Consider the following 11,964-nt stretch of genomic DNA (forward strand, 5'->3'; position numbering starts at 1 on the left):
TTAGCAGGGAGTCTGCTTCTCCTCCTGACCCTCTCCCCTCTCATGCTCTCTCTCTCTCTCTCTCTCTCTCTCAAGTAAATAAATAAAATCTTTAAAAAAACTTAAAGGAATTATTTATGGCCTGTTCTTGGATAGGCCGCATCAATATTTGTCTGTCTTTCTCTAGGCTTCCCTCTCGGTGGGCACATTTTTCCATAGATATATTGTCGGCAATCATTGAACCTTCAGATATGCCTGAGAGCCACTCTAGCTTTGGGAGTTTCTCACTGGAAATTCACCATCTCCAGGGCCAGGTGAAATAGGTGACAAAGCCAAGTGTCACTGGTCAGATTGGGATTTTATGTCTGCATTCCTGCTCATAAGGGTAAATAACTCAGCAGATGCAGCTAATGGTTACTTTGTGGGTATCTAGACTCCACCAGCAGGACTTTCTTAGAAGAGACATCAGAAATCTGGAGTTTTATCATTTTTACTTATTTTTTTATTTTTTCCCAAAGATTTTAATGTCTAAGTGATTTCTATACCTAATGTGGGGCTTGAACTCACGACCCTGAGAACAAGAGTCACACACTCTACCGGCTGAGCCTCCCGGCATCCCGAATTTTATTGTTTTTAAATGTTGTCGACTGATTTTCATTCAAAAAAGATTACGGGGGTCACTCAGTCCCTTCAACAAGCTGAATGTGCTCCACGCGATGCCATTTTGCTGTATGTGTCTCTTTTCGTGCTTGGCAGGAGGTCTTTGAATATCTGGAAAGTGTACTTTCAGGTGAAGAAGATACCTCCTGCTCATTTACAGTCATTACCCTCCACAGCTGCACATTGAGGCAACCACTAATCTGCTCTCTATCTCTGTATGTTTGCTTCGCTGGGTGGTGGGGGACATTGCATATTGTGGAATCATAACGTGTTCTTTTGCGTCGGCCTTCTTTCACTCAGCCTCATGTTCATCTGTGCCCAACCATCAGTGCTTCCTTCCTTTTTTCCCCAGTTCTGTTGAGATATAATGGACATATAGCAATGTATAAGTTTAAGGTGTATGCCAAGATGATTGGATTTACATACGTTGTGGAAGGACTGGCAGAGTAAGTTTAGTTAGCATTCATCGTGTCATACAGATACAGGGGGGAAAAAAGGAAGAAGAAAATAACATTTTTTTTTCCAATGATGAGAACTCCTAGGATCTACTCTTTAAAATTTGCTCCATTCCTTTTTTATTACTGAATAATATTCCATCGTATGGCTATACCGTATTTTGTTCACTCATTTACTTGTTGACATTTGGGTTGTTTCCACTTTCTGGCTTTTGTGAATAACACTGCTATGAATCCTGAAATATTTTTACAACAGGATGGAACAAGAGTGGGGACACGTTATTCTGAACTGTTTGGTACCATATCTTGAAGCAATGCACTAATCCCCTTTGGTGGTTTCTGGGCCTTTAGACAAGAAAACATGTAAATGATAAAAAATCCTTATTTTTTTTACATCAGGAAATCGATTATATTTTTGCTATCATTTAAAAAAAGTAAATATGTGCTTTTAGTAGAAAAAGAAGGCTGGTAAAAAAAAAAATCCTATTTTATTATGCAGGGAAACCAATTACTGGCAGGTGTAGGGTGGTGTGCATGAAGGTGAAAGGAAGGTAATCCTTTCTCTCACTTGTTGCTCAGATACTTGTTTCCTGGCTCCAAGTCTGTGAGTTCACTGGGAGGCCACTTCTGGCATCATCTTCTAGAGATGTAAATGTTAACAAGATGATTTCTACTGAGCCCATTTGCTTTTCCACTACACAGTGGAAACGGAGTTTTATCACCTGCAGTTGACCAATGGGAATGTATTCATGTGTGGGTATAGCACCTTGACATTAGATTAAGGAGCTGTTACTAGAAAAAGTCTGTCTGTATTCGGAGAAAAAAAAAATTGAGAGCATGCATAACCTATGCACTTCTTTCTCTTTTTTTCCCCTCCCAGAAAGAGATCTAGGACACATTTCACCACGCTCCATCCATTCCTGATTATCCATGGTCATGTTGTGCTCACCTCGTATCTCCCTCAGCCTGGAACATTCTCCCCCAGCTTGTCCCCTGCCAGACTCCACCACAGTGCCACCTTCTGTTGACGTTTCTCCAGGTGCTCCTTTTCCCCGTCCCTCCTTTATGCATACCTCTAGAAGAGCCATCATCTCCTTGGTTTAACTGCTTGCTTGCATGCCTTTTCCCCCACGGACTTCAGAGACATTCCTGTATGTCCTTTCATCTTTGTGACCCAGTGCCTGGTGTACCTGGCACAGATCTCATGACAGGAAGGTATGCTTGCTTCCCTGGCCCCAGGGGCAACACATGTTAGTAGAGTTGTAAAGTCAACTCCAGCTTTCGCTGACCGTGGAAATGTACTCCCACCGGAGGTCTGATGGCTAGTGACAGCCCTCTCATGACAGATGTGGCTCCTGGGGTCTGAAGAATTACTCAGTTTCCCTAAATCATGGGCGATACTGAAACAAGGTGCTTTTGGAATTTTGATTACAGAATTAATCAAGTGAAAGCCTGAAGGAAGCAAGATCTGATCTGATTTTAGCAAAAATCTAATCATGCAGGCATTGTAGACTTATTAATTGTGAGGGTTACTGAGTGATCATCGTGGGAACCATGGCTATTAAGGAGGCATAATTTTTGTCAGTTGAATTGATTTTGTGCAAGGACCTTGTCAGAGTCCCGTCCCTCACACAGGGTTCTCAGGGTTCTTTTGCCCAGAGCCGCTATAAATGCTAATGATTTCCATGTGTGCACTGTGCCATGAGTCTGCTTTAGATACGTGCATAGGTAAATTTCTTTCCATTAGTGGCTTTGAAAATTGACCATAAGCTCCTCTAGCCCCTGTAAAAAAATTTTTTTACAAGTTATGCTTTATCCCTGAATTGAAAAATCGATGTCTTTACAGCACATGGCATCCTTTGTATCGAGGGCACCCCTTGGGATCCAATGCTGGTGGTAATATTTATAAAGTTAGCTATGAAATGCAAGTATTTACCTATTTTCCTGATAGTCTTGAGAGTCCCATACGACTCTCAAGGGGGCTCTTCTTTGCTCATTTGAAAAAGGTCTTTTTTTTTTTTGGCCTCGTATTGCTTATTTTATACAGCAAGGCCCTCAAAATTTAAGGTCTGGCTTCCCAGTTTCCCCAGTGATTCCCTTCATCCGAGGCAGAATAAAAGAACTTGACCCATTTTCCACCTCTTCCTCCTACTTTCAGTCAGATAGAGGCCCCTCACTTAAGCAGTATCTTCTCCTGTGCAATGGAGTTTGCTTGTGCGTTTTGCAGGTACTACTCCGTCCTTTATCCACTGGAGAGAAAAATCTCTGATGCCAAGTCCCGTGAGCTGGTGATGTACATCTGGGCACATGCAGTGGTGGCCAGCGTGCCCGTGTTTGCAGTGACCAACGTGGCCGATATCTATGCCATGTCCACCTGCACGGAAGTCTGGAGCAACTCGCTGGGCCACCTGGTGTACGTGCTCATCTATAACATCACTACGGTCATCGTGCCTGTGGCTGTGGTCTTCCTCTTCCTGATCCTCATCCGCCGGGCCCTGAGCGCCAGCCAGAAGAAGAAGGTCATCATTGCGGCCCTCCGGACCCCACAGAACACCATCTCGATCCCCTACGCCTCCCAGCGGGAGGCGGAGCTGCACGCCACCTTGCTGTCCATGGTGACAGTGTTCATCTTGTGTAGCGTGCCCTACGCCACCCTGGTCGTCTACCAGACCGTGCTTAATGTCCCCAACACATCCGTCTTCTTGCTGCTCACGGCCATTTGGCTGCCCAAGGTCTCTCTGTTGGCCAACCCCGTGCTCTTCCTGACCGTGAACAAGTCTGTCCGCAAGTGCTTGGTGGGGACGTTGGTCCAACTGCACCACCGTTACAGTCGCCGGAATGTGGTCGGCGCAGGGGGCGGGGTGGCCGACGCCAGCCTGGAGCCCAGCCTGCGCTCGGGCAGCCAGCTCCTGGAGATGTTCCACATTGGGCAGCAGCAGATCTTTAAGCCCACAGAGGATGAGGAAGAGAGTGAGGCCAAGTACACCGGCTCCGCCGACCTCCCAGCCAAGGAGGTGCTCGGGCCCTGCCTGGAGGGAGAGCAGGGACTGCAGCGGTCGCCTGCTGTACCTCTCCTGGGCGCCACGGACTCTAGATCCCAGGGGTGGTCAGCGGCGCCTGGGGAGCCCGAGACACTGCCTGACAAGTACTCCCTGCAGTTTGGTTTTGGGCCCTTTGAGTTGCCACCTCAGTGGCTCTCAGAGACCCGAAACAGCAAGAAGCGGCTGCTTCCCCCCTTGGGGAACACCCCAGAGGAGCTTATTCAGACAAAGATGCCCAGGGTAGGCAGGGTGGAGCGGAAGATGAGCAGAAACAACAAAGTGAGCATTTTTCCAAAGGTGGATTCCTAGTCAGGATTGTCGAGCCCCCACACTCCCACCTCCCCTTTGCTCTGGCTCTGGCAGGATTTGGGCATCTCATTGCAACCGAGTACTGGTTGCCTCCTCCTGTGTGTGCCCCCTGCTTTTTGAATGAGAGGGAAATCTATAGAAGATCAACTGTCCTCTTTATTGAGGGAGTATATATATATGCATCTCCGTGGTCTGTGTCCTAGGTGAAGTGTGTGTTCCTCCCTGTGGACATAAAAGCTGGGCAGTGTGCAACAGGTCTTGGAATGGGTACTCCCTGTGCATTTTCTGAGGACTCCTTGGTTCCTGGGCCCTGCAGAGAGTACAGGGAGAGAAAAACATCTGTGAGTTTGGCGGGAGCAGGACACCCTAGGGGAAGCCCAAGAGGATTATGGAGTGGTGTGGCCATTAAGAAAAGACCTATTTATCCTCAATAGGATAATATTTATCCTCAAATAAGATAAATATTTAAAAATGTTTCATAGTGATCTGCATCTTCAGGGGAGATAGGGACTTGGCATTTGACACCTTTTCTCTGAAAGGCCTGATCAGATGACTCAGTTTCTTCTGAAGCCCTTCATCTCTTTCACTGGGATGTAGATGAGGAAAGGAGCTTCCACTCCCATTTGACAGACAAGGCAATAGATGGCTTGGGGGTCAGGGAGGAGATACTGTGTCTTGACGATCCTGACATTCTCCTGGCACCACTGAAAACCTCAGAAAGTTCTGTCTGCAGTGTTGATTGGAAAACACTACAAGTGCTTTACTATGTCTTTCCCCCTTAAATTGCATTAATTTTTCAACCAGTGAGAGAGAAACTAAGAGGTAGAGAAGAAAGACAAAAATGTCCATACTGTGTAGTCTCTTCTCTTCCAATGTTGATTTCATGTGAAAGGGGCTAAGTCAACATCAGTAGCAGTGAAGTATATTGAAAAAAAGAAAAAAAAACTATCTTGTGCAAACTTTTGGAATTAAAAGGCAATTTAAAAATGGAGAGTTATAGGGCCCCTGGGTGGCTTAGTGGGTTAAGCTTCTGCCTTTGGCTCGGGTCATAGTCTCAGGGTCCTGAGATTGAGGCCCACATCGGGCTCTCTGCTCAGTGGGGATCCTGCTTCTCCCTCCCCCTCTGCCTGCTTCTCTGCCTACTTGTGCTCTCTCTCTCTCTCTCTCTCTCTCTGCCAAATGAATGAGTAAAATTAAAAAATAAAAGATGCAGAGTTAGTGTGCACGGAGTCCTCTGGAAACATCATGCTAAAAATACTTGATTAAGAAAGGTGATGCTGCCCAGAAGAGTGACAGAAGTCAAAGCTGGCTTCCTTCTGATGATGACTCCAGAACCCAGGTGTGGCCAGCTTCATTTTCAGTCACTTTATGGTTCTCTTTCCATTTTGGACACAATGGAGTAAGAAAACAGAAAAATTTAATCATTTTAAAATGCCAAGGCGGCCCCTAGCCCAGGAAGGCACCTTCACTTCCTCTTTTCTGGTAGAGTTTTAGCAGGAGTCAAGAGTGGATAGAGGAGGAGGACAGTGTCCTCAACAGATTAGCCTCCTGGCGGGGCGTGCAGGGGGGTTGGCGAGGGGCTCTCACAAGCAATTCAGGTTCACTTTGGGGTGGAATTCACCAGTCTAAACTCAAACCATTGATGACATTGCACTTCTAATGACTGCAAATCAAGTGCCAGCTCCACTCTTCTCTCTAGGACATTTTGTTTTTGTTAATAGTATGTTGTGGGGGGGGGCAATCCAGTGCCTTGAGCAAGCCTTAGTGAATGGGCAAAAAGTGGGCATTCTCACCGGCAAACTTCCTTCCGCATCCCAACGGCAGTGGTCCTCATGGATCACTTCCTGTTGTCCCTTGGAGGAAGCTCAGACTATGTGTAGGGAGTTTCCTTTTCCTGTTCTCTTCCTGGGTGTGGTGTCTTGTGATTCCAGAATATGAACCCAACTTCCTTTCCCTGGGAAAGGGTAAGCCTTCCTCTTTGTGTTGTGTCTCCTTGCAGTGTTGTGTGCTCTCAGCACAAACCGGGGGACTGCCACACCCTTTCGGCGCCCCCTGCCCCCAGGCCCTTTGTGCATGCCATCTGGAGCTCTGTGCCCTCATAGTTAACTGTGACCCTTCAAGCTCAACTTTCAAAACCCTCACAATTGTTACAACATTCCTCCAGGGGAAGCATAATCTGTCAGAAAATTGTGTCTACTTTAGAAGCACCTGTCAAACGTAGCCACCTCGATGTTCTGATAACATATATGTACATCTTAATACATTCTGGTGAGGCAGAATTTGGGAGTTATTTCTTATGTATGTTTGAAGCGGATGGTTGACTTCTAACAGGTCATTGCCAGGTGTATTTCTATAGTCTTCGAAGAATTCCATTTTAATAAAAAACTAAAAATCCGTTTCTGAACTCAAAAAAGTTCAATGAGCTCTGTTTTGTTTGTTTGTTTCCTTCTTTCCCTCTCGAGTGGGAGTATTAATGTAAATGCTGAATATAGATGTGATCAGTCACAATGATATCGGGGAGGTGGAGGAGAAGTCGAGAGGATGATCATGCAGGAGAGCGATGTCCTCATCTACCCTGACAGGATGCATGTGATGTCCAGACTGAATGGTGCAAAACAGAGCAGAATACACATATTTCGAAATATGGAGATGTGTGACTGGCTGAAATTATTGCAGGTCATTGTCTCTGGGACAGTGTTGGGTGTTTGTTTTTAGCCTTTTTGTTATATTTTAAAACAATCTAATGTATGGATAAAAATGCAAATAAGCTTAAAAACCTGAATTTTGCAGCATACCATCAGACTAAACAAAAGAAAATAAGAAGAAACCATAAACATCATTAAAGGAAATTGAGAAAATAAGATGATTTAGGCTTTCGGAGTCAGAGCAACCAATGGCTTTCTGCTGATAGGCTCAAATAATGTCAATTTACTCAGATAATTCCTTTGGTTCAACTCTGGGCAGCTGTAGGCTGTTCTGAATTCCATATTTTCTAAGTAAACTAGAAGTAATATTTCTTTTTTCTTTTTTTGTGTGTATTCACTAAAGTACATTTAAGAGCCATTGTTACTTTTTTTTTTTTTTTAAAGATTTTATTTATTTATTTAGAGAGAACAAATAGAAGAGGCAGTGGCAGAGGGAGAGGGAGAAACAGACTCCACTGAGCAGGGAGCCCAATGCGGGACTTGATCCCAGGACCCCAGGATCATGACCTGAGCCAAAGGCAGCTGCTTAACTGACTGAGCCACCCAGGCATCCAAGAATTTTTGCTACTTTTTTTTTTTTTTTGAGAGATTTTATTTCTTTATTTGAGACAGAGGCAAGAAGAAGGAGGCTCCCTGCTGAGCAGGGAGTCTGATGTGGGGCTCGATCCCGGAACCCTGGGATCATGACCTGAGCCAAAGGCAGACGCTTAACCAACTGAGCCACCCAGGCACCCCTTATTGCTACTTTTTAAGAGCAAATTTAAGTAATGCTAGTTTGCTTTGGAAATTTAGATCCCACCTAATATTTCAGATTGATACAAAAATACTGAGTTTAATGAATTCAACTATTCTGGACTTGGTTTACTTATTTATAACGTGTGTTCCTGTCTACTTAAGACAATATGGGAAGTGAGCATAATATAAGTACTATTGCATTAACTACTTCCAGTCGTTAGAATATTATCTAGAAAATCTCAGTTAGTTTCAATTTACAATACTCTTTGCCTCAAAGTTTATTCCCTTGGCAGCATTTGGCTTCTTGATGCCTGCTTTGTATTTTTATGTTTCACCAGAGGATATTAGTGCACAGCCCGCAGACTTGCAGTAGGCACCGATATGATCTCTATTCTGCAGCTGGGGAAACTAGAAGCACAGATGGCCACATCATTAGCTCGCAGAGATGGCGCAAGTAGAGACAGAGCTAAAAACAGTACAGAAGGGATTAAGGCCCGATTCTTTTGCTGCACCCTCCGAAGTACTGATGATCATTATCATCCGTTATTATGATTATTTTTGAATACCCACTTCGCATGTATTATTAAACTGTACTCGGGACTGGATTAGAGCCCTTAATGCCTGACAGCTGTTTTTCTCAGCGTTATTCCTCAAATTTCCTTCGGCTCCATGATCTCCCCGGTTTCATTGTAGAGTAATTTGGTGCAGAGTAGATGTTAAGAAACTCTTAATGGCATGCCAAGATTGGGATCATTCGGCTAAGAGTATTCCCAGACATCGTCTTCTGCCTCATGTCCTTTTTATTTCTGCACCGAGGTTACCTTTAGTTTAAGAGTCCTTGCCATCAAATCACTCTAAGCCATCACCCACACTTCCGCAGGGACACTTGACACTGTTTTCTGCAAGTATCTGAAATGTTTACAAGATTCATTCATTTGGAACAGTAAATATTATTGCATTTAATAGTGCTATTATAGTGGTGTAGAAAGTACTTAAGATACGGTTCCTGCCCTCTACATGGCTTGAGGAGAGAGAAGGAAAGCTCTTGCAATAAACAGACAGCAGTAAATGTTCAAGTGCTAACAAGAAATTCTGAAGGAAAGGGAAAATTACGTTTCACTGACTGTGTGCATCTTCCTCAGCAGTTTTATTTGATGGATGGCAAGGTTTTTTCTTTAACTTCAGGACATGTCTTTCTCCATAAAATGCCCATTTACTTCACATAGTCATAGCACTTAGAACATGGAGGACCTTAGCCTACTATATTTGAAGAAATCAGGGCCTACAAGATTGATTTGTTTTTAAGACCTTGGACTGGAGCTCATGATTTAAAAAAATATATATTTTATTTATTTATTTGAGAGAGAACATGTGCATAAGCTTGGGGGAAGGGCAAAGGGAAAGGGAGAAAGATTCCCCACTGAGCGGGGAGTCCAATGCGGGGCTGAACACGGTGCTTGATGGATTCCAGGACCCTGAGATCATCTACTGAGCGGAGGGCAGTTGCTTAACCGACTGAGCCACCCAGGTGCCTCTGGACTCATGATTTTAAAATATGCCTAATCCATAAGCAAGATGGGGGAGTGGCGACCAGCACTTTTATAAATGCCTTTTCCATGATGAAATGTAAATAATTCAGTAGATAGCCAGTTGAGAGGATGAAGAAATATTTTCCTAATGAAGGCTTTCCGTTTTCCTATCTGCTGCTTACTGCAGATAGGTAACTGCGACTCTGGCACTCAGAAGTCCCCCTCAGTGCTGACTCTTTGTGTCTCAAACGAGGGCGGGTGAGGAGTTGGAAGGGGTCTAGCCTCTGACCCTGGCAGGATCACTAGACATGGTTAGGGAAAGGCTGAAAAACTCACTTGGCCAGAAGTAGTTTGCTGGAGGATTGGACTCAGTACCTGAACAGGGAAACGTGGACAAACACACATATGAATGCAAGTGTACCGCCTGAATCCAGAGTCCCTTCAAATCTGGGCCAAGGTAACAATCTAGATTCATAACAAAAAGCACAACTGGCTGTTTTCACAAAAATACCGTCATCTGTAGCAAAAACTGTAAGATTAATGAGCATTTAATAGATAACGAATGTGAACCGGGCCTGATAATTCATCTTTCTTTCATTCTCCAATCTTGATTGGAAGGCTGCTTTTATTTGAAATAAAAGTACTCATTTTACTAACAAGTGCAGGGAAACCTTCCATATGGAATCTCAAGAACATGTTGATTTCTCTCTACAAGGTAAGGAAAGGAAAAGTGCTCAGGTGTTACCTCCCCATTAATCAAGAGAGGGACTCGTAAATTGAAACCTGTAGAAGTGAAGGGGCCTTGTCTTCCTGAATTCAACAGTAGAGGGGAATGGAAATCCAGATCTCATGAAACCTAAACCAATTTTCAATGCATTCAGTTGCATCATGCTAGAAAAATAGGGCACACCAATTGTTGTTTTGCTTTGTTTAATTCTTTGCTTGTAGATTGCAGAGCACAAGACTGATGGCTTTTCCTATTGCCTGGATATTTCTAAACAGGCAGTTCTTTCTGTCCAGCCTGTTGAGCAGGTGTCTTTTATGCTGGTAGGGATACTGTTGTAGTTCAGGCTGGGACACACAAGCAGGTTGTTTCCAGAGGGAGCCAAGCCTACTTAAATTGGGTGATCCCAGAGACTCAGATCTGAAAGTAAACTCAGAAGCCTTTATCCAGCCCTTTTTTTTTTACTAGACAAAGAAACAGGTTGAGGGAGGTCAAAAGACCAGGCCCCAGGTCAACTCCTGGCAGAGCCCTGATAAGAAACCAGGGATGCGTAACTTAAAATGGTTTTATGTGTCAATGTATGAATTACATAACCATGTATGAATTATAGAACATTTTGAGCCAAATTAGAATATTAATTCCAGTTTGTTGTGGTGAAATGAAGGGAAAATAAATCAACTTCTGTTAAATAAAGAGTTTGGATGATCAAAGAAGAAAGAGGTTTAACAAGAAAGCCAATAGTCATCAAAACATCGAGGAGTTCCTAGTGTAATAAACACCTTGTATGTTCAGATGGAAATACTACTTTGAGTTAAGAAAAAAGATGTGTTAGGAGGAAGTGAGTTGCTAAGAAATTCAGGTCGGCAGCCAGCCTGGCTGCTGATTGATGAACAACCCCTGTGCTGTTTACTGATTTCTTCTTTATCTCAGAGACCTTAAGCCTGAGAGAATGGATTTCTCTGTGTTGCTGCTTAAGACCCTTGAAGTTTGAATTCATCTAATGTGCTATGTGAATCACTTTTAACTGAGTCCAATCCTCCAGCAAACTACTTCTGGCTAAGTGAGTTTTTCAGCCTTTCCCTAACCATGTCTAGTGATCCTGCCAGGGCCAGAGGCTAGACCCCTTCCAACTCCTCACCCCCCCTCGTTTGAGACACAAAGAGTCAGTGCTGAGAGGGACTTTTGAGTGCCAGAGTCGCAGTTACCTATCTGCAGTAAATAGCAGATAGGAAAACGGAAAGCCTTCGTTAGGAAAATATTTCTTCATCCTCTCAACTGGCTATCTACTGAATTATTTACATTTCATCATGAGAAAGACATACTCTGCAGCCAATTAAGCTGACTGTGCTCTTTGTCCATGGGGCCCCGTGTGCCATGGCCGCAAACAGTAGCCTCCTTGGTACTGTATGGAGACCGTTGATTGTATGGGTTGCCCTAAGGGACCTTGGAGACAGCCCTTTGAGGTCTGTCCTCATGGATATCTCCAACCTCATGGCTATCTCCAATTTACCCTGCAGACAAGTATGCAGGGCGCCTTTGGAAAGCTCCAGGGCACAGTAGCCAGGGTCCACATTGGCCAAGTCATCATGTCCATCCATACTGAGTTGCAGAACAAGGAGTGACTGAGGCCCTATGCAGGGCCGAGTTCGAGTTCCCTGACCACCAGAAGATCCACATTTCCAAGAAGTGGGGCTTTACTAAGTTCAATGTGGATGAATTTGAAGACATGGTTGCTGAAAAGTGGTTTATCCCAGATGGCTGTGGGGTCAAATACATCTCTAATCGTGGCCTCTTGGACAAATGGAGGGTTCTGCACTCATGAGAACC

The 11,964-nt window shown here is 44.2% G+C and overlaps 1 protein-coding gene, 1 non-coding gene and 1 pseudogene across 4 annotated transcripts in view; all 3 read left to right on the forward strand.

Moving 5' to 3' along the window:
* Positions 1-5,399, forward strand: part of GPR176 (G protein-coupled receptor 176) — a 130,858-nt gene extending 125,459 nt beyond the window's left edge. For all 3 annotated transcript variants that reach the window (XM_032856874.1, XM_032856875.1, XM_032856877.1), the window contains one exon: positions 3,322-5,399. In XM_032856874.1, coding sequence (XP_032712765.1) covers positions 3,322-4,444 — 1,123 coding nt within the window. In that variant the 3' untranslated portion in view covers positions 4,445-5,399. The remainder of the gene's footprint in view (positions 1-3,321) is intronic.
* A 6,061-nt stretch (positions 5,400-11,460) lies between these two features.
* On the forward strand, positions 11,461-11,593 carry LOC116867587. Its single transcript, XR_004382632.1, has one exon. It is a non-coding gene; the product is annotated as a small nucleolar RNA SNORA70 (small nucleolar RNA).
* A 67-nt stretch (positions 11,594-11,660) lies between these two features.
* LOC116867283 lies at positions 11,661-11,964 on the forward strand (annotated as a pseudogene).

This window comes from Lontra canadensis, unplaced genomic scaffold (genome assembly GCF_010015895.1).
Source record: "Lontra canadensis isolate GAN:19392208 unplaced genomic scaffold, GSC_riverotter_1.0 scaffold12, whole genome shotgun sequence".
NCBI lineage: Eukaryota > Metazoa > Chordata > Mammalia > Carnivora > Mustelidae > Lontra > Lontra canadensis.